General features: G+C 37.6%; 1 protein-coding gene across 3 annotated transcripts; it reads right to left on the reverse strand.

Annotated features, from left to right (window-relative positions):
- Window positions 1-454: 454 nt before the first annotated feature.
- GPRC6A (G protein-coupled receptor class C group 6 member A) lies at window positions 455-21,973 on the reverse strand. 3 transcript variants are annotated; one of them, XM_062187684.1, is made up of 6 exons: window positions 21,780-21,973; window positions 18,420-18,723; window positions 16,530-16,841; window positions 9,393-9,605; window positions 4,732-4,855; window positions 455-1,569 (listed from the first exon to the last, which is right to left on the reverse strand). In XM_062187684.1, the coding sequence occupies exons 1-6, from the start codon at window positions 21,971-21,973 to the stop codon at window positions 455-457; spliced, it is 2,262 nt and encodes a 753-aa protein (XP_062043668.1). The 3 variants fall into 3 exon arrangements, with proteins under 3 accessions (XP_062043668.1, XP_062043665.1, XP_062043667.1); XM_062187681.1 differs by having other exon boundaries at window positions 16,008-16,841; XM_062187683.1 differs by lacking the exon at window positions 9,393-9,605 and having other exon boundaries at window positions 16,008-16,841.
- Between the last annotated feature and the right edge of the window lie 1,416 nt (window positions 21,974-23,389).

Consider the following 23,389-nt stretch of genomic DNA (forward strand, 5'->3'; position numbering starts at 1 on the left):
CTCCACCTGGATTTTATGTTCCTTGATGTCAGGATTGATGCCTCCTTACTTCTTGCAACTTTGTATTTAATGTGTCACCTGGTACATGGCAATTGCTCAGATTCTTACTCAACTTCACTGGGCAGTAAAATGGAGAGAATAAAGCTGCTCAAGAGAGAAGACGAACCCATAGAAAGAGATGAGAAATGAGGAGGCAGAGAATTGAATAAGGATGACATATTACAGGCTAACTGAATAGAAGGCACACCTTTAGCTATATGCTGTAGAGGAAGGAGGTAAAGATGGAAGCTGATGGAAGTGGTAGGGAATGAAGAAAGGTACTGTTTTTTTCCATTACAAAGGTAGTTGGACAGAACACAGAACTGCATTGAGCCTATTTGCTGAGAGTGTAGATATATGTTTTCAAAACAGACACTTGGAAGCATTTTATTCTGGAACATGACATATGGTCCCTTCATATACTTGAAATTCTTTTTCGAGGCAAACTTTTATACATATTTGTAACATTTTCTCTGTTTATCTGTGCAAATGCTTTTGCTTGATGCTCTTTGCTTTTCTTCCAGGCTGCAGACTTGCCACTAGAGCTGGGATTGGTCATTGCAACATTGCTGTTAGTGGAGTTCAGTGAAAGGTGACTCATGGCAAGGCTGCCTGCAGAATGGGAAGAATAACTGTAAATGGTCTTGAGAAATGCAGACTTTGTGTTAGTCTCTTGCTTACAAAGAATAACATAGCATTTGGGGAAGAATGTGCAGCACAGGATCCCATAGTTAGATATTAAAATAACGATAATCTCCACAGCTGGCAAATATTTGCCAAATGTGGTAGCATAGATGGGAATGAATGTGACCCAAGCTATGAAGTAAATGAGCATGCCAAATGTTATGAATTTGGCTTCGTTGTAATTCTCAGGTAATTTCCTGCCTTTGAAAGCAAATATGAAGCAAATGAAGGCCAGGATGGCAATATAGCCCAGCATGGTGCCAAATGCAAGTATGGATCCCTCCTCACATTCCAGAATAATGACTCTGGGCAATGAGACATTTGCCTCCACAGCAGGTGCTGCAAAGACCAGCCAGAGCGTGCAAATGATAACCTGTATGCCCGTGCAAATGAGGACAATGGGAATAGGTTTGTAGAGGCCCTTCAGGAAATTCTGGAACTTGGGATCAAAGCTGAAGGCTAGTAAAATTTTCAGTGACTTCATCAAAATACAGGAGACACAGAGAGTAAAGCTCACCCCAAATAGTGTCTGCCTGGTTTTACATGTGAAGTCTTGTGGTTCTCCAATGAAAAAGCCTGTGCTGGCAAAGATGAGCAAATGACAGAGGAGGATCACATAACAGACCATCAGTCCCCCAGATGATTTCACAACAGGTGTGTCCAGGTTTCTTGTAAATATTATGCCAATGGCCAGAACAAACACGATTCCTAGTAAGGAGACAGCCAGGAGCAGGATAGCCAAGGTGTCACTCCAGCTGAGATACTCTACTTCCTTCTCAAAGCACACAGTGCTTCTTACAGGGGCCCAGTGAGTTTCGTTGTTGCATAAAAGGCAGCGATCCATATCTAAAAGACAGAGGAGATTCAGTTACATCGCAAACATTTAAACTAGGCGATAGCCCACACTACCACAAATGAGACTCCTCCTCGGTAACAGTCTTGACTAGAAAACAGATACAGGTAGTGGTCACACTGGTTACTAATTAAAATAAATCATGCCCAGAAGCACAAAGAAAGAGAGAAAGGGTAAAGGTGAGGGGGAGAGGAAGTAGGGAAGAGAAAAAAAAAAGAGAGAAAAAAGGCCAGCTCGGCTATGCGTATTTAGAAAATTAATATACTCAAGACAAACACCAGACCCTCCCCTTTCTTGAACTTGGAATTGTAGGTATCAGTTCAGGCACTCTGTTAAGGGCTTTGGAATCAGGCATAGCTGAAGTCCTGTTCTTCCTACAACTGTAATCTTGAACAAGCTAACTGAACTTTTCCTCTTATTTCCAAATCTCTTTCTCTCTCAAAAAGACTACCTCATTGGCTTGTTGCATTCAGTGAGATGACAGTTATAGAATGCTGCACATAGACATAGCACACAGTAGACTTCAATATATGGAAGCTACTCCTATGAATAAAGATGCAGTTCTTATAAAATTAGAGGCAATTTTAAAATGGCTGGGCCATTTTAAAAACTTTAAGTCTCTTTCTACAAGTGAGATGATATAAGATGGTAATCGATGACATTTGATGACAAATAAAAGTTTAATTTTTCCCCAGGAGGTTGTTGAACTCGAGCCTCTCACACTGGCAGTGAAAAGTCTGGGGAGGATTTATGCTGTTTTGGGCACCAGGTCAGTATGAATAATTGATGCTAGTATGGAGTGTCTAGGAGTGAGATTGCACTTGCTTCCCACCCTTACTTGCTACATGTGATATGTCTCAACTGCTTTTAAAAAATATTTATTTATTTGAAAGACAGAGAGAGAGAGAGAGGGAAAGAGAGAAAATCTTCTATCCACTGGTTCACTCCCCAAATGGCTGCAATGGTCAGGGCTGGGCCAATTCAAAGAAGCCAGGAGCCAGGAGCTTTTTCTAGGTCTCCCACACAGGTGCAGGGGCCCAAGCACTAGGGCCATCTTCTACTGCTTTCCCAGGCTGTTGAAGAGAGCTGAATCGTTAAGGGGAACAGTGGAGACTTGTACCAGCACCCATTTGAGATTCTGGCACTGCATATTGGGGCTTTAACCTGCTGTTCCACAGACCCAGCCCCTCGCTTTGAGCTTTTCAAAGGCATCTTAGGGCATCCATTCAATTATACTTCAGGGAAGTTTCAAGTGCTCATTCCACTTTTTAAAGTTTTGGGGTTCTGTTTCATTAAACTTTAAGTAAGGTTGCGTTTCTGTTTGTGAAGTTCATCATGACCTTTCTACCATCCCTGTTTCCTTATAAATATTAATTGTTCTCAGATTTAGCCTTAACCATGACAGTTGGTGGTTATCATTTCATTTGTTTAGTTATGGGAGCCACATGCTGGAGATGAAGAGAATAGGATGTGGTCCTTTTAGGTTACCTCCTAACTTTTCTCTGTCTTCTACATTTGTTCTTGGAGTCAACTCACCCTGGTTACCCAAGTATAACTCAGATTGGGCCTTGAAAGACTCTCTCAGAATTTTGACTTTTCTCACTTGGAAGATAGTTGCTACCCGCTGCAATCCCTAAACCCCTCCCCTGTAGCTTAGTTATTTAGGCTATAGCATAGTCTCTCTTGGTTTGGATATATGGCATTTTAGTGACACAATGGCAGAGCATGCATATTAGAATGCAGCTAGAAAAAGAAAAGAAATACAGTTGTCCCCTTGGTATTCATGAGGGATTGGTTCCAAGACCCTGTGTGGATATCAAAATACATGGATGCTCAAGTCTGTTATACAAAATGATGTAATATTTGCAATTAACTTGCACACATCCTTCTGAAATATTTAAATCACCTCTAGAGTACTTACAATATCTAACATAATACATAAACAGTTGTTAGACCGTACTGTCTAGAAAATAATGACAAGGAGAGTCTGTACATATTAAGAATAGTCACAATTTAAAAAAAATATTTTTGGCCGGTGCCGTGGCTCACTCGGCTAATCCTCCACCTGCAGCGCTGGCACCCTGGGTTCTAGTCCCAGTTGGGGCACCAGGTACCAGTCCCGGTTGCTCCTCTTCCAGTCCAGCTCTCTGCTGTGGCCTGGAAGGGCAGTGGAGGATGGCCCAAGTGCTTGGGTCCCTGAATCCACATGGGAGACCAGGAGGAAGTACCTGGTCCTGGTTTTGGATCAGTGTAGAGCCAGCCGTAGCGGCCATTAGGGGAGTGAACCAAGGGAAGGAAGACTTTTCTGTCTGTCTCTCTCTCTCTTATTTTCTAACTCTGCCTGGCAAAAAAAAATATTTTCTACTGGAGATTGGTTGAATCTGTGGGTACAGAATCCATGAAGAAAGAAGGCCAAGTACATGTATCATGGGGAAACTATTCCGGCTCTAAGGTTCTCCTCTTTTGTACATAATGAAATGGAATGCTACAATAAACAAGGGAGCATGATGCTATACAGTAGCCTTAACTCCAGAGAAAGTGCTGATAGTTTCTTTTAGAGATCCTAACTTCTGACCTCACTTGTGTTCTTTAATTTGTGTATTTTGCTCTGATCTTGTCAAATTGTTAAAGATAGGGTTGACAAACAGTCATGAGCACCTCATCTCTGTCAATAGTTGGCCCCCTTGTCTCATGGAATCTTCTGTCTTTATAGGCTTAACTTTTGTCCCTTGGAAGAACTAATAGGATCACTAGGATGTGCACATCTGTTTCTTAACTCCAAGTGCTTGAGTTTCTAACATGTTCAAATTACCAGCCAGGAATGTCTGTTTGGGTGTATGTGGGCAAAAATTGACAGAAAAGTTACATTGTTTAGAGGTACTGGAGAGAAAGCATGTGTGAGGGACTGACATTTTTCCTTGGAAGTGAAGTTGCTTTTGCAACTCTATTACTTGTAGATTGTGCATCTGTTAAAATAATTGAACAAATTCTGAGCTAAATGAAATCTCAATGGAATTTTATCTAGCAGGAACATGGGAAACTTTTTTTTGTTTTTTCCAAATGAAAAAATACACAAAAATAGGATCTATGTGAAAAAATCAGCCTGGGAAATGGTTCCAGTGTATCACTGTTATTGCTGTAGTGACTGTAATTACCTGTCTGGTTACTGTAGTGATTTTCAGGACAATTCACACATTCGTAACAACAGATATGTTGACTTCTTGTAGTTTTCTTCATTTGTCCAGGACTGCATTCCTTGGAGCATTTAGACTGAATTTGCTAAATGAAAAGTAAAAAGAAATCCAAATTGATTTTGAAAGGAAGTATACTGACAGATTATTCTTTAATTTAAATATATATTTACTAAATGGCATTTTGGCTTTTTTCATAACACTAACGAGTCTTTTGGCCCTGAGTTATATGGACAGCTTAAAATATATAAAATGTCTCAGGTAGTAAAACTGCTTTAGGAAGAACACAATTACTGTCATGTTAATCACTTCTGTAAGCAAATTATGAAAATTATCTCTTTCTGAAATTCCACGGCAGTGGGAGAGACGTATAGTAGATAGCAAGAAAGAGAGAAATGATTGTCACGTAATTTCCAACCCCATGCTGAATGAAGAGTCCCACTGTATTTGAAAATGGTAAAATATTAGAAATAAAATCTTTAGAAGAAAGTTCTTACCATACTTTCCAAGGAGCAAATCCCAGTTGAATTTTAAAAATCAAAACAAAGAATATTTGAAATTTACAACTATGAAAGTGCTTGTTAAAAGGAAAACCTTAAGTACACAAATAATATTAAAATCTGAAAATTTAGGTAATAATTTTTCATTTCACAATGTAAATCACATGCAGCATTCTACTTTTAGGGCTCCTATGGATTAGATTCAGCTTATACTTATATTCACTTTGCTGTTATTCTTTTCCATTCCTAGTCCCCTTCTCATGGCATACCCTGTGAGATGAATTGTGTTGTTGCTATACTTTGCCAATGGGAAACAAGTGTGAACAGTTTAATGTGGCTTCCTCCAGATTCTCTTCATGGCTATTGCTAGTCCTTTCTCTGAAAGGTGAGGTTGAGCTGGCTGACATAAAAAAGCAGCCAAGGTTTGGTAGCCCTGTGTCCACAAGCACTGACTTTCTTCTCAGCATAGTTATTGTTTTGAGTTTTCAGCAGGCAGACTATACACCTTGTGGATGCACCAGGGTAAGCTTCTAATCTGAAGTTTCCTCTCTCAGTGAGATTGCTCAGCAGACATTCAAGGATTTAACTATTAGATAAAGCCAGGCATCATCAAGGGGATAAAAGTGGAACTTTCTCTCCTAGCAACTCAGTCCCTTCCTTCTCCTCCTCCACATCAAGAAACAGTAATGCCATTCTACAGTCAAGAACTGATAACTCCGGGCTCTTTTTTTTTTATCAATACACTTAGGATTATCTGATGTTTCAGAATCTGTGTTTTAGTGACTTATCAGAAATGTTAATATCCCAACTAGCCTGCAAATTGACAAGCAGATCTTGGAATCTGAACTAAATAATCTCAGATGTTGTTGGTTTTTACTATATCCTTGAAATATGCATGGGTGTCTCTAGGAGAAAGGTAGACTTGTCCTTTCATAGTAGTCACCTCCCCATTTCATAACTAAAAACCCCACCCACTTATCTGTCATTCTATCCCCTCCCCCTCACTGTCTTTCCTCTTGAGTCTGGCAATACACAGTGCTTCTTTCAAAAAATAATAGAGAATCCTCTCCATATTCAGTAAGAAAATGGTGAGAGAATAGCTTAACCACCAAGTTACAATGGTTAGCAGAGTGCTGGGTTCCTAATGTAGTTGTGAACAAGGTGATAATGATAAAGAAGATAATAACCAAAGTTGAGAACACAAGAGGACAGGTACATTCCTATCTTCCAGGGAAAACTATCTTGCTTTACTGAAATTTCTAAAAGGAGGACTTCGTTAAGAAAAATGGTTTATAGCATTGCTGCATTCATTTTTTCACTTGTCGGATATTTATTGCCTGTCTGTGATATGCCAGGCATTATGCTAACTGTTGGAGCTAGAGAAGAGAATAAAATACCAATCCCTTCCCTCATAGAATTGAAGTTCAAGGTTCACAATAACTTTTGTTATTGGTTCAAGGTTCACAATAAATCATATAAAAATAAAACATATAGAATAAGTGCAAAAGAGAAAAGTAGATAAAATAGTGAAGAAATACAAGGCTGATATCAAAATTTCAAATAGCTTGTTCAGTGAAGGCCTGAGGAGTTGAAATTTTAAAAAGACAGAAAATAAGTAAGGAAGTTAACGACGTAGACATCTGAGAAAATTACTGCAAGCAAAGGAAATAGCAGGTGCAAAGTTCTGAGATAGAAAGCAAGGCATGTGTGGAAGAACAAGGCAGAGGAGAGTAGTAGGAGATGAGGTCAGTGAGGCAGCACTGACACTTTGTGTAGGATTTTTGAAGACATTGGGTTTTACCATGAGTGAAATAGGATGCTAAGGATGCAGAGAATAATGTTTTATAAAATTACTCATGCTGCTATGTTGAAAACAGACTGAAAAGGGGCAGAGAGAGTTAGAAACTTACTATAATAATCCAAGCAAGAGGCAATTATAGCTTGGAGTCAGGCAGCATCTGTGAGGTAGAGGTAAAGTGTGGTCAAATTCCTTTCACATTTAGAAAGTGAAACTTTCAGGGCACATGGAGTGTGACAGAAAGAGAGGTCACAAGGATCCCAGCAGGTTTTCTCATGAGCAGCTGGGAGAAGGGAGTTGCCATTTATTGAGATGGGGGTAGGTTTGGGAGAGAATATCAGGAGTTCTGTTTTGGGAATAAGGTGGCTGTTAGACATCTGAGTAGAGACACCAATGAGGGAGCTGTACATTTATCTGGGTTATAAGTCAGAATGTAAGATTCTAGAAGTCATCATGACACTATTTAAAATCATGAACTTCCTAAGATCACTAAAGAAAAGTGTAGACCAAAAAAAAAATAGTTTTGAGCTCTTGATATCCTAATATTTAAAGGTAGTGGAAATAACAAAGAATCAGCAAAGGAGACAGGAAGAAAATCAAGAAATAAAGGTAGTGTGGTATTATGGGAGCAAATGAAGAAAGAATTTTATGGAGGGAAAAAAATTAGCTGAGAAGTGAGATGATTTTTAGATTTATTAACATTAGAGAGCTGGACAGAAAATATTTGATGGATTGGAGAGGGCTCAAAGGGTTATGGGAGGGGAGAAATTGGGACTAGTGAGTATATTCAAATTTTTCAAGGAGTTTTGATATAAAGAGAAATGGAAGAATATTATATGTAGGAGGATATGGGGGAATCAATAGAGTTTCTTTTAAAATAAGAGAAGTAGCATACTTATTATCAGTGTATGAAGCATGCAGAAGGGAGAATAATTAAGGATGCAGGGGAGAGTATAAAATCGCCAAGCAATATCTGGGAGTAAGTGAAGATGTTACGTGGAGGAGCTGACCTTTCCTAGGACTCAGTCCACCCACAGATGGAAGGCATAGGTGTGGTGGCAGGGGAACACGGGAGTCCACTCACCATTATTCTATTTTGTTAGTGGAACCAAAAGGCAAGTAAACTAAAATTGGGAATGGGGGAAGACATGTTGAAGTCAGACGAGAAGAGAAATATAAAATAGTCATCTAGCAAGGTGTATGAGTTAAAGGACTAAGGCAATAGTCTGACTGCCCAGCAACCCTAAGGACCCACTGGAGGTCAGAGATCATGAATTTAAAGTGGAATCATGAGGTTGGAGTTTGGTCTAAGTAGTTAAGATGCCTGCATCCCATATCAGGGTGTCTGGGTCCAAGTCCCAGCTTCTCTCAATTATAGCTTCCTGCTAACACATATCCAGGATGGCAGCAGGCAATGACTCAAGCAGTTGGGTTCCTGCCACCCACATGGGAGCACTGGGCTGAGTTCCTGATTTTCATGACTTTGGTTTAGCCTAGCCACAGCAGCTGCTGGCATCAGAAAGCTGAACCAGTGGATAAAAGAACTCTCTCTTTCTCTGCCTCTAAAATAAATAAAAGTAATCAAAGTGAAATCACTAAAGCTTATCTTTTCCATTTTTTCTTTTCATTTTTTGTTTGTTTTGCTAAATTAAGCTACATAGTGGCTACATACAAGTTTAATTTATTTATTTTTAAAGGTTTATTTATTTATTTGAAAGGCAGAGTTACAGAGAAGCAGAGAGAGAGAGAGAGAGAGAGAGAGAGAGAGAGAGATCTTCCATCTGCTGGTTTATTCTGGAAATGGCTGCAATGGCCAGAGTTGGGCCGATCTGAAGCCAGGAGCCAGGAACTTCTTATGGGTCTCCTATATGCGGGTTCAGGGGCCCAAAGACTTGGGCCATCTTCTACTGCTTTCTCAGGCCATAGCAGAGAACTGGATCAGAAATGGAGCAGCCAGGACTCGAACCAGCACCCATACGCAATGCAGGCACTGGAGGTGGTGGCTTTACACTTTATGCCACAGTGCTGGCCCCTTTAAATTTTATTTGAGGTATGCAAACTTCATGCATTTCATATATACAAATTTAGGAACAAAGGGAGAAGTTGAATTTAACAGGGATTGTGTTAGTAGAATGCAGGGATAAAGAGGAGAGGGTAGGCAGGAATTAAGTATGTGTACCAGGGAGCAGTATATTTTTTTGGTCATAGAATTTAAGGAACAAAAGTGGAGACAGTGAAAATGCTGCAGGTACTGGTAGGGTCAAGGATGTTTACTGCTGAAGCAACAATTACTTTGAATCTTACAAAGCTGCCTGCCACAAAATTACCTTAAGATTCCTGAGCTCATTTTTTGTTTCTTGGTTTGTGACAATGAAGACATCATTCTGCAAGTCATATTCAGCCATCTTTGCAATAGCCATATGGCCACTGATTTCCTTCCAGAGCACAACATCATATCCGGTATTCAAGTCCCCACGAGCATCAAAATGAAATGAATTCCTTCCATCAGTGAATGTCACATTTTTCAGTACATCAAGTAACTATAAGAAATGGAAACAAACATTGAATATAAATATTAGAAGTCTATCATTATTTCAATTATAACACTTTATTATTATAAGAATATCACTTAATAATGAGAAAAAAAGGAGATTCTGTTTCACTGATTGGTATATTGTTAACCATTGGACCATAGTTTCAGAATGAGTTGCACTTCAATTCTAATCTCATTTCTGTGAAATTCTTGCAATGTATGTTTGAGAATGTAAATTAATTTCTATAGAGGTGGTTCCTCTAGCCTATAAAATTGAAATCTGAGCATCTGCATGGATCTAATTGCAGAATTTCAGAATAGGTTCTTTGGAATAGATGCCTGAATTCTAACTCTGGCTTCATCTCTCATTGGTGATGCAACTATAAAAATTGTAAATATTTTCTATCTTAATATCACCAATGGTTCTTAGTCTGCTTCAATGTTTGAATACATATTAAAGTGACCTCTAAATCTATTTCTTAATTCATTTGCCTGTAAATAAATGTAATTAAAAGCTACTTGTTCTGCTATCCAAATTGTGCAGTGAGAAGAGGCATATGGTAGACCTGGGATAGGGAATATTTCACTGGCAAATAAAGCAGTCATTGAACTTGGGTTTTGTGGAAGAACATAAGGCTAGAAGGCAGGAAAACAGATTTCCATTCTGGTTCCATTATTAACTTGATATGTAAGCTTTGCTAAATAAATATTCTCTCTCTGTACTCTCAGTGACCTCAATCATTACCTAAATTGATGGTTTTAGGTGACTTTTGTTGAGTTCAAAATCTGTGGAATGAAGCAGAAAGTATTCTATTTGAATAGAGCTTCTCTAGCCCATTCATCCTCAATTCATCTCTTTTGATGTTTCATTTTTTTGTCAGTAGAATGTATGAAAACCAAGTTCTAAGATGGATATATTTGCTAAGATGATCATTCCAATGACCAAAAGTCACTTCAGCAAAAGCTCTTCAGTGTGTTATTGTTTTGTTATTGTTATTGTGTTATTGTTTTGTCCCCCTTATTTTTTAATCCTTTTCATGAATGTTAGTAGTACTTTAAAGAAACAAAATAAGGTCTAATTTAATGGAATCAGTCAACAAATTATTTTTTTAAAGATTTATTCATTTATTTGAAAGGCAGAGTTACGGGGCTTTGGGGAGAGAGAGAGAGAGATCTTCTATCCACTGATTCACTCCTCAAATGGCCACAATGGCCAGAGCTGTGCTGATCTGAAGCCAGGAGCCAGAAACTTCTTCTGGGTCTCCCATGTGGGTGCAGGGGCCAAGGACTTGGGCCTTCTTCCACTGCTTTCCCAGGCCTTTAGAAGAGAGCTGGGATTCAAAGTGGATCAGCCGGGATTCGAACCAGTGCCCATAAGGGATGTTGGCACTTCAGCTGGCAGTTTTACCCAGTAAACTACTGTGCCAGCCCCTACCAACAAATTCTTATTTTAGCAACTGCCTGGAGGGAAAAAACAGAGTAGAGGGAACAATAATAAAGCCTACCTTCACTGTTCTCACTTCTACCTGTGTACTGTTTTTTCTTTTCCTTCCTTAAGCAATATGTAAGTGTAAGCCCAGTAATGCATATATCCAGTTTTTACACTTGTGTTTGAACTACAGTTTCCCCTTGCTTTCTCCTACATTTAATTAGGTTTAACAGGGTAAAGTTCTGGCACATATGCTCTGTAAATAATTATAACATTGTATAATGTAAATAAACTTACCGAATTTTATGCTTGCTCTTACAAGAACAGGTAGAGGTAAATAAAACTAAATTTATTATTCATTAAATATGATGGAACATGTGTTTGGATTAAGATAAATTTTGTTAATACTTGAGTTATTAAGCTATTCAAGGGTTTTTCCATCAGTTTTTTGTTTCTTTTTCATGAGATTTGGAAATTCCCTACAAAATTACACTGCAAAATTCAGAAAATGGGATTTGAATTTCAATTATTATGTAACTCATCTCATAATGATAATATCATGTTTTAAAAACACAAAGTCAGGTGGCCATACCATTTAAGGTGTTATGGGGTATGTGGTGTGGTGCAGTGGGATAAAGGCCCAGCCTGCCACGCCAGCATCCCATATAGAAGCAGGTTTAAGTCCTGCCTGCTCCACTTCTGACCCAGTTCCCTGCTAATGCCCTGAGAAAGCAGAAGAGGATGGCCCAAGTTCCTGGTTCCCTGCACCCACATGGGAGACCAGAAAGAAACTCCTGGCTCCTGGCTTAGGATCTGCTCCATTCTAGCCATAACGGCCATTGGAGGAGTGAACCAGCAGATGGAAGACATCTCTTTGTGTGTCTCTACCTCTCTCTATAACTCTGCCTTTCAAAAAATAAAATAAATCTTTAAAAAAAATTTAAGGTGTTATGATTGGTATTGTGTTCCATTCCCTAACTGTGCTATCTACTGTCTCCATAAGAAAACTTGCATGTGGAAAGACATATAAGTCTTCAAAATTTTATGGAAAATGTGTATTATGAAAAACTATGCATGATTCAAATTGGTTTTGAACCACAATAGAATTTTGAAGTACTATAATATTTATGTGACTTAATTGAAGAACAGCAAAGAAAGCAGCTTACATCTCTCTCATGGCGCCAAACTATGTCTTCTCTTGTGGAATTTTCTGTGTTGCAGCAGAAATCATATTGAACTTAGGCTATGACAGTTTTAGTACTAAATGAGTAAGTAGCCATGGAACAGACTAGTGTGGAGTTCCCCTCATCTATAAACTGCCTCAAGTCTTGGTTGCTGATAACACTTCCTCTTGCTTCTCTAAGCTCAGGTGGAAAGTATGTGAGTCCTGTAGACTTACTGTAATATCGTCAAGATTATAGAATCTAAAATTACTAGTTGTTATTCTCCTTAACACATCAAAATCACTCTCATGTCTCTCTTGACTTCTGGACTAATGTACAACCACATGGCTATACTTGCGTGTATCATAAATTCTCCAAATCCAACACATCTCTAAAATGGAATCTTTAATATTTCTTCTCCCCACCAGACCTCCACTTTTCTCTGCTTCATGTTTCTATCTCAGCAATTGGCATCAGTTGCCCAAATTTAGAATCATTTATAACATCTTTGTGGTGCTCATCATGTCTCCAAATACCCTTCATCCTTCCTCTTAAGCATCTATAAATATCTCTCTCTCTCCATCCTTACTGTCACATCTGTAAAACTAAGTATTCATGATTCCTTTCTAGATTACCAAGGACTTTCTTTCTCCAGTTTTGTGTTCTGTTAATCAATTTATACTAAAGTTGGAATGTTATGTCTACAATGGAAAACAGGTCACTCCTCTCCTGCTTACTTAAGTTCAAACTTCTAAACATAGTTTGTAATTTTTCTATGTAAAGAGTGGTTTCTACAGTAGCAGTATCAGCACTAGCTGAGAGGTTATTAGAAATGTAGACTTTTGGGTTTCATTCTGGAGCTACTATATCAACACCTGCATTATAAAATGATTTCCAGGGAATTTAATTGCACATCAGCGCTTGAAATGCCCAGATTGACAAGACTATAATAATATATTCTACACTAAGTTCTCCAGGCTCATTTTACAGCTTCCATGGGCAACTCCAATCATATGGCACTATTTTCTTTTCCCTGAGGATGCTATGCTTTCTTGTTTGTCTGGGACTTTGTTGGAATAGTTCTCTCTATCCTAGCTAACTCCTACCCATCCATCCAATTTGCTATAGATGTCATGTTCTTTGTAGAATATTTTTTGGTTTGCTAATGCTGGATTAGCTGCCTCAATTTTGTGCTTCTCTGACATCTTATATCTTTATAAAGCATTATAGTGCATAATCCTGCATTCTAATCATCTTCTTGATTGATCTTATAGTCCTCTAGACAGATGACTTCTTTAGTGAAGGAATTCTGTCTTGCTCTCCATCAAATCTTTAGCACTCAACACAATGCCTGGACCACTTAAGTATCCAGCAAAGATTTACTAAATAAATATGTGACTAGAAGTTTGACTATTAGAATTATCTCATCATATATACATCGCTTACTACCTTATACATCATTAGAAGGGAAAGAAAATAAAAAGAATAAACAAAATCACTATTTACAACAAGGAAATAGTATCTTCATATATATCTAGAGAATATTAAAAATCAATTACAGTAAATGAAGAGTGACTGTTCTGCCCCTGAATACTAATCGCAAATATCACCAAATATAAAGTCAAAAGTATTATCCCCGAACCGTGGAGAAACTACCTCATTTAAAACAATTTAAAACTAAAGCCATTAGAAAGTATTATTTAGATTTTAGTGAATTTTGCTAGAGGACAAAGTCATCCTTAGGAATGTATCATTGATTAAGATCCTAAAAGTCACTAATCTTTGAATGTAATGTCTATGGAGATTTTTTCTGAAAAAGACATTGTTTGAACTATTTGTCCTACTGAATCTGGCACTGACTAGATGTGGCTCACTAACATCATGATCAAAGGAGCAAGTCACCCTCTTATTCCCTTCTTTCCAATCTGTTTCTATTTGTTTCTAGATTAGCAGGTTCTCAGAGGTATAAAGAACAACCTCAGCCTCCTAGTGTTTAAGTAAAACACTTTAGAAGACTCTGATTAGACTTTCTCAAGTCTTTTCCTCCAAATTTTAGAGCTTATCCTTGATTTAAATACTTTCCCGTATCTTACCCAGGACTTTAGTGGGTAAATAGTTTATTCATTTTCCTTATGAGTCCCTTTATTTTCATCTCCTTTACCCTGTCTATCTCTATAACTGCTCTTCATTTCTTTTCCTCAATCTCTTATTCTTAAAATACCATATAGTGGCTTCATTCTGATAGTTATTTTTAACTGATTAGTTTTTTTCTGCAATGTATCAGAAATACACAATTTAAATAAATTAGAAAACATCACAAAAAAACTTGGATTTAAACTTCTGATTTAGAAAAGATGATTTACAGTTTAATCAATCCCCTCAGTAAAGTGTTACACTATAAAGGAAATCATTCAAATAGGCAACTTTAAATCATTGCACATATGAATATAATATATAAAAGAGACCTTTAATTTGAAAAGTATCATAATCTCTAGTTTTACCTCCGACATATTTTTGTCTCTGTATTTACAAGGTGAAAAGTGGGTCAAAACACCGTCTGATCATTGCATGATCTACCCAGATGAAAATTAGTTACCTTAGAACTTCGAGATTGTACTTGTGGATGTTCAAAGTAAAAATGAAAAGGTAGAAATAATCTGTTCTGGACATTCACTTACAAGATGAAAAGAAATGACTGTCATGCTTTTTTACCCTATTTTCTCTTAAAAATTAAAAATATGTATATTTTATAACATGATTCTGTCTCAAGATATACAAATTTGGTTTTGAATACACATTACTGAAAAACTTGCTTCTAATGAGTAAAGCTTATCATCACTGAAAAAAACAATTTACTTCTAAATGCCTTCATGAAAGGTTAGGAAAAACATTTTTTCCACAGAGAGCCACATTAAGTTTTAAATTTATCCAAACTAATCAAAGATAGAAAAAGGCAAGACTTATTTTATGCACAATTAGTGGTTCTTTTAAACCTGAACTATCATAATAGACCCAACAACTTTCCTTTCTTGAAAACTGGAGTCCTGGGAAGACCACACTATGTAAGAGTCTGGAGACTGGAGATGTTGGAAGTAAACCACCAGGAACACAGTGAAGAGCAAATGGTATGCAGTCAGAAGACCCAGACTGGTCTTATATTTCTGGAACACTTATCTTCAATTTCCCTATCCTTAATACTAGTTCAGCAACTCTCATCTGAAAATTAAAATTCCAAAGTACTCCAACATCTGAAACATTTTGAGTGCTAACACCATCTCAAGTAGAAAATTCCATATCTGATCTGCAGTCAAAGCTCAGGTATGCTAAAAATATTGTTTAAAATACCTTCAGGCTATGTGTATAATGTATATATGAAACAAATGAATTTCCTGTTTAGACTTGAGTACCATCCTCAAGAAACCTCATTATGTATATGAAAGTATTAAAACATTTTTTTTTAAAAAGTAAAATCTGAAACACTCTGTTTCCAGGTATTTAAGGAATACTTGTCTGTATCATGTGAAGCGGAGCATCCACCATAAACTCAAGGAAAATAGCACCATTCCAAGAATCTTCTTGAAAAATGAAAGTACACAGTTTTGGTGGGTCTGAGTAGAGAAGAAAGTAAAATATGACTATTACCTTCAAGAATAAAGAACTATGATAGAAATGCAGGCTGTTCAAACACTGAAGGTATCTACTTATAAAAGGGGAATGATGAAAAGATGTTAGTACAGATCTTTGCAAATTAAAACATTAAATGGAATAGAAAAAATGATGATGGTACAGGAATTTTCTTGAATATGTTAGTTGGTACCTCCCATGGTTGAAAGGCATCGGGGTTCTGACAGTCTCGAGCATGGCACAGATCCCGAATGGCATAACCAAGGGCAAACACTGCAAGTTGAATACTATGAATAAGTCCTGGCTCAGTATATTGCCAGAGGAAGTCTTTTCGCATGAAGTTCTTTTCTACAGTCTTGTTGGGCTTGCATGCCAAAGTCCCCTGAGAATGGTTAAGAATACATTGACTCAAATCACTATCCTTGACATAGGCACAGGCACACAAAAGCATGGTGTATTCATGTAAGGGTTTGTTATTGTCACTGGGAAACATATGAAGATTTTGAAGAAAGGAATGGAAAGAGGACATATTCCCTCTTCTAAAGGTAAATCCTACAATTTTGCCAATCTTTTTAATGTTAGGGATACTGATAATCTTGGTGGCAGTTGACCAATTATCGCTTGCAATCCAGATCTTGTTTATATTCCTTTCAATGGCCTTATTGAAGAGATCAAACACATGGAATTGCCTCAAAAACAGCACAATGACATTAACTTGGGTTTCTGCAATGATTTTCTCAAATGTCTGATTGATCCTGACTTCTATGGTGTTATCTGAGAGGAAGGCTGGGAGAACCTCTTTGAAGGCTATGCACACATTATTTGCTGCAACCTGATTTGTAAAGGTGTTGAGGGCCAATCGTCCATAGTCATCATCTGTGGTTATGACACCAATCCAGTTCCATCCAGATTTCTGAATTAGGTGGGCCATTGCTTTAGTTTGATAGAAGTCACTGGGCACAGTCCGTAAAAATGAAGGAAAGCGAATTTTGTCACTTAGGATTTCTGCAGTTGATTCATAACTAACCTGGAAATAGACAGAATCTGTAAGGTACGGTATTGAATAATTCCAGGTGGCTATTCATAGTGGGTGTTCCTTTCTTTGATTTTCATATCTGCACAACCTTTTTCTAATTTTTTTTGGTCCTTCAGTGAATTCCTACTTTACACATTACTTAAATCAATCTATACAATGTATCTTCAAAAAGTTTACATATAAATTTTTCTTTAATTTCATTTTTCAGTTACCACTGTACTTTTTTTCCTTTTCACTATACCACATGGCTTCGGTAAGTAGTGAGAAAAAGAAGGAAAGAAAGAAGGAAGAAAGGAAAGAAGGAGGAAGAGAGAGAGAAGAGAAAAGGAAAGAAGGATGGCAAGAGAAAAGCAAAAAAAAGAAAGGGAGATAAAAACACAAACAAGGAAAGAAAGAAGGAAGAAAGGAAAGAAAGAAAGAAAAGAGGAAAAAAGAGAAAAGAGAAAAAGAAAAGGAAGGAAGGCAGGAAGAAAGAGAAAGAAAACAGAAGAAAGGGAGAGAGAGAAAAAGGCAGAAACAAGGAAAGAAGGAAGGAAAACGCTGAGCAAGTGACATGGTGTTATTGCACCTATAGAAGGTAATAATTCTTCTTAGTATTACCAAAATTATAAATCAGGAAAACTGCACATATTCAATAGAACTCTCAAATGGTAATGTTTGTGTGACTAGAACAGAGGGCTGCAAACCAGAACCTGCAGACCAAATATGACTATCTGAATATTGAGCTTTTACATTTTTAAAAATATTGAGTGAAACAAAAAGATATCATGGGGCTCCAAAAAGTTCATGGAAAGTTTAAATTAAAAGAGAATACACATTTTCTATGAACTTTTTGAAACTCCTTGCTAGGCTTTTGAGAAAAAAGAAACCTGCTAAAATCCTGACTCCAGTGTATTTGTAAAAGTTGCTTCACATTTCTCTACCTGTGAAATTATTGGATTCTTGATAAGACCAGTTGCCCTTGGCCAGCACCACGGCTCAGTAGGCTAATCCTCCGCCTGCGGCGCCGGCACACCAGGTTTTAGTACCAGTCGGTGCGCCAGATTCTGTCCCGGTTGCCCCTCTTCCAGTCCAGCTCTCTGCTGTGGCCCGGGAGTGCAGTGGAGGATGACCCAAGTCCTTGGGTCTTGCACCCACATGGGAGACCAGGAGAAGCACCTGGCTCCTGGCTTTGGATCAGCGCGGTGCGCCGGCCGCAGCGGCCATTGGGGGTGAACTAACAGAAAAGGAAGACCCTTCTCTCTGTTTCTCTCTCTCACTGTCTAACTCTGCCTGTCCAAAAAAAAAAAAAAAAAAAAAAAAAAAAAAAAAAAAAAACACCAACAACAAAAAAACAGTTGCCCTCAGAAGTTTCTGTGTTATCCAAATCATGCTGAAAAGTATCAGAAAAGAAACTTGACAGGGTTGACCATTCTTTGGCACTTTTTCATGACAGTGTTCATAATAGGTTGCATCTTTTCTTTAATTGAAGAGAACGGTCAATCTAAGTGCAACTCCCTAACTAGATTCTTCAGATTTGTAATAATGACTGTGGTCAAAACCATCAGATAGAGATAGAACAAAACCTACCTGTGGAATGAGCTGTAAGTTCAACAGCCTGGATACAGCCATGGTTATTTCTGAATAGCCAGCACCTATGATGGCCTTAACCCTTGGATTGTAGCTGGAATAGTCACACTTCACCTCCACAGTTTCTTTGGAGCAGTTGAATTTAAAAAGAAACCTCAGAGCAGCTGCCATTGCTACTGGGACTTCTGTACAACTGTCATAGATTTCATACCCCAGTTTGATTCCAGATAACAGTGTGGAATTATTGATCATTTCAATGCTGTGAATCATGGCAAGACTTTGAAGAAAGACTGATATTTCAAAGCTGTTGAGAAACAATTATATTTGAAATAAGAACACAACTACTCCATAGACATGGTGCTATTTCATTTTATCCTCATCTCTGCCTGATGGCATACAATTTCTGGGTAACTGAAGCCTGCCATTTAAAGGATCTAAACTTTAATTAAAATAATTTTTGAAGGAAATATTTACAAAAGACAATAGAAGAACTTATATTTTCTTAACCAGAGTCCGTGGTACAGGATTTAACCTGCTCTTGAAGAATTTTGGGGGTAATTTTGAATATTTAGTTTAGTATTCTTTAATTTGAATGTGTTTGATATTTACGTATTTGCTTTTTTTTGGCTACATGTCAGCATTTTATTGCTGCCAAAGTACTTGCTTTTTAAAAAGATTTATTTATTTGACAGTCAGAGCTACATATAGAGAGGGAGAGACAGAGAGAGAGAGAGAGAGAGAGAGAGAGAGAGAACAAGATCTTCCATCTGCTCACTCCCCAAGTGGCCACAATGACCAGGGCTGAGCCAGGAGCTTCTTCCAGTTCTCCAACATGGGTAACAGGGGCCCAAGCACTTAGACCATCTTCTGCGGCTTTTCCCAGGTGCATGAGCAGAGAGATGAATCGAAAGCAGAGCAACTGGGACCTGAACCTGGCTTTACCTGCTATACCATAGTGGCTACCTAGCACTTGGTTTTTAGGCTCACAGGCTTATATTTTAGCTTTCTGACTTTAATCAGTTGTAATTGGAAGCTAAATAACTAAGTCTTAAGGATTAAACTTAGGGGCTAGCACTGCCTGTAGTGGGTAAAGATGCTGCCTGCGGCCTTGGCATCTGATTATGTTATGTTATTAAGTTATGATAAGAAACTATTTGAATATAATTATTTTTCATTGCGGACTGTCTAGAGATGAAGTTTGGCAAATCAGTATTGCAACTGAAATTTAAAAGAGAAAAATAAAGAAGAGAAAATGGATAAACTAATTAATTGGGGTGGAAATTGTATAATATTTTCAGAGTTCCCAGTATAAAAGCTCCTTTAGAGTTAGAATCTCTTGATATATTTATTTCAGTTTCCCCAGTGCCAAGATAATGTGGACACTTAACATTTAATCATAGTTGCTCAATACTAAATGAATGCTATTTCTCTTGATAAATGACAATAAGATAATATTTTTCCCAAAATATTTTTTAATTAGATCAAATGATTCCTTAGTATTTTCTGATCTTAAATGCTGCAGTCCTCAAATCTGTAGTCATTCTTTGGATGTCAATGTAGTGCTTGGAAAATCTTCATTAATTATTTTGTGTCATTCCCTGGCAGTCCTGCCAAATAATGAAGATGACAATAGCTCAAAACTCCCAACTTCTAGGGAGAGTGCCAGGAAGCAATCTTAGTGGGACAAAGGACCACATTTTATCTTAAAGCATTGTTAGAGGGCTTGCTAAGTACTTTTTGATAAAAAGGAAAATGGTAGGAGAAAAGAGGAGATTAAACTTACACACAAAAACATCAAGATAGAATCAGAATTTTGGAGTTAGAGGGAAGCATGAGATCACATCACCATAGCAACTGAAGCTGAAGCTGCCTGCACACCCTCAGAGGTTATCCAGACTCTTACTTTACAGATGAGAAAATGGAAACAGGAACTTTTAGAGCTTAAGGGATTTTTCTAAGATTACAGAACTAGCTTGCTTTATAGCTGAAGTTAGAACTCAAATATTTTTCTCTGCTTAAAAAGAATTCATTTGTGTATATGTGCAAAACTGACATTTTGAGATGTGATTATTGTTTACAGCTCTTGTGTCTGCTGTTGACGAAGTGTTTTTTTCTTACTATTTGTTGAATTCTTTACTTAGTGGAGGATTAAACTTATGACTATAAAATAAACTGAACATACGTCATTGTAAAAATTACAAAAAATAAGAAAGGAAGGAGGAGGGAGGGTTGGAACATGGGCAGGAGGGAGGGTAGGGTGGAAAGTATCACTATGTTCCTAAATTTGTATATATGAAGTACAAGAAATTTTTCACCTTATGTAAGTAAAAAAAAGTGGAAAAAAAGGCCGGCGCCGTGGCTCAACAGGCTAATCCTCCGCCTTGCGGCGCCGGCACACCGGGTTCTAGTCCCGGTCGGGGCACCGAACCTGTCCCGGTTGCCCCTCTTCCAGGCCAGCTCTCTGCTGTGGCCAGGGAGTGCAGTGGAGGATGGTCCAAGTGTTTGGGCTCTGCACCCCATGGGAGACCAGGAGAAGCACCTGGCTCCTGCCATCGGATCAGCGCGGTGCACTGGCCGCAGCGCGCTACCGCGGCGGCCATTGGAGGGTGAACCAATGGCAAAAGGAAGACCTTTCTCTCTGTCTCTCTCTCACTGTCCATCTGCCTGTCAAAAATAAAAAAAAATAAAAAAAAAAAATAAAAAATAAAAAAAAGTGGAAAAAAAAGAAGAAATTTATAACGACTTCTACCCAGCTGTGTTATTCTCCATTACGTGATGTTAAGCATCAAATGCAGTTTTGCTCTCAGGAGACAAAGTGCTCATCAAGAAAGAAAGAATTTAGTGGGTGGAGGTTCTTTAGTTTATCATGCAAAAGATTATGTCAAGAATGAATCGAATAAAGGTTGACAAAAATGTTAGTGGACAAATGTTGAGAAAAAAGGAAGGGTGGTCTAAGTTTTTAATAATATATTCATGTTTAAAAGAAAATATATGTTGTGAGTAGTAGAAATATTATGTAATGGGAAAGAGAAATATGCTTGTAGTGAAGCACAGGCTACAGTATTTTCTCAATTCACTGGATTATTTTTAAAGCAAAATTTTAAAAAGTATGTTAATGAAAAACATTTATTACCTCTGCACTTGGAGGCTGGTTATGCCCACAGAACTGATTTCTTTTAAGGAAAAATTATAGGACTAACCACTTGCAACTGAAACAAATATGTGTGTGTATATGTGTGTGTGTACATATATGACTTTACATTTTATTAATATATTATCAGTGTTAACACAAGTAAACAACATGTTCTAGCACCATGCATAATCTTTAAATCTAAATGTATTTGGGGGGAATTTACTCACCCAACACACTTCTGGGTCTGTGGTCGTCTGGGATGGTCTTCTGAGGACAACATCTTTTCATGAATGGCAAACAAACCTCCAATCATGATATGTCCTGGAGAAGTGGCAGCCACAAAGTCATCAGGCATCTGGCAAGACTGGGAAGTAGCAAGAATAATCACAAAGCAGATCGTTAGTATAGTTAATAACGCCATGTTTTGTTCTCACTTGCTCAGTTCCTGTGAGTGCTTAATCATTCAGCTCACAGAGTGACAATAAGATACCTATTTCTCCTGCAAACACACTGTAAGGTATAGACCAGTGTCAGGGGTCAGAAGCACACAGTATACAGATATTTGATGATAGTCAAAACAGTCCTTTCACCACTGAGGGCGTATCGTATTCTAACACTCCATTGTTAGAAATGCGTGATTGCAGTCATGTTAGGTAAAAGCTGAAAGAATCATAAACACAGTTCTCACTGTAAGAATACTCTCTTACTCTAGTGATATGTCAAGGGCTTTGAGTCATGTTGGCATTTCTTTTGAAGCTGAATGTGAATCTTTGAGAAGAAGCAGTTTGGGAAAGTTTTCTCACTTTAGAAATGGACATTTCTGCATTTCCAAAGGTATCACATTCAAGGCACAAATGATTTAATAGTTTATCAGCTATTTAGAAAAAAATACATCCTGCTTTTATTCTTCTATAAAAGATCTATTTAAAAAAAAAATAAAAGTAAGGCCCTTGTTTTGGCTTAGCAGGTAAAGCCACTGCCTCTGAAGCTAGCATCCCATGTGGTTGCTGGTCAGGTCAGAAATACAACTCTGGGACCAGGGGCACAGAATACTGCCTCAGCACACAAGAAAAGTTGTAGTCAAGTGAGATTTGACATCTATTTTATTTTATTTATTTTAATCAATTTTAACATGTTCTATGTGTTTTGTAGATAAAATTCTTTTTTAATCTTTACTTTTTTTAAAAAAAATTTAAGGTAAGTGAACACATTTCATGTATTTCATATATGCAGATTTAGGAACATAGTGATACTTCCCACCCTATTCTCCCTCCTGCCCACACTCCAACCCTCCTTTCTCTTTCCTTTCTTATTCCTTCCGTTAATCTTATAAGATTAACCATAAAATAAGTAGTTTAACAAATAATAATAAGAAAAAAACACTATTTCTCAACAGTAAAGACAAAAGCTGTAGCAATCACTGAATCTCAAAATGTCAATTTCAGTAATATACATTACTTTTTTGGTACTCTATTAGTTATCACAGATCAGAGAAAACATATGGTATTTGTCTTTTTGAGACTGGCTTATTTCACTAAGTTAACAGTTTCCAGTTGCATCTATTTTGTTGCAAAAGAAAAGATTTTATCCTTTTTTTACCACTAAGTAGTGGCCCAAACCATACACACACACACACACACACACACCCCATACCATTCATCAGTTCATGGACATCTGGGTTGATTCCATATTTTAGTTATTGTGAATTGAGCTACAATACACATGGAGGTACAGATAACTCTTTAACATGCTGATTTGATTTCTTTTGTGTAAAATCCCAGGAGTGAGATTGCTGCGTCATATGATAGGTCTATTTTCACCTTTCTAAGATATTTCC

Source organism: Lepus europaeus, chromosome 3 (genome assembly GCF_033115175.1).
Source record: "Lepus europaeus isolate LE1 chromosome 3, mLepTim1.pri, whole genome shotgun sequence".
Taxonomy (NCBI): Eukaryota; Metazoa; Chordata; class Mammalia; order Lagomorpha; family Leporidae; genus Lepus; species Lepus europaeus.

Bases quoted from the DNA above. Each gene is read 5' to 3' on its own strand.
- GPRC6A (XM_062187681.1), bottom strand. From the start codon at position 21,973: ATGGCGTTATTAACTATACTAACGATCTGCTTTGTGATTATTCTTGCT. The intron at 18,724-21,779 runs GTGAGTAAATTC...GTTTCTCAACAG, and splicing joins CAGACCCAGAAGTGTGTTGG to CTTTGAAATATCAGTCTTTC. The intron at 4,856-9,392 runs GTAATTTTGTGG...CTTTTCATTTAG, and splicing joins ATGAGCTCAGGAATCTTAAG to CAAATTCAGTCTAAATGCTC.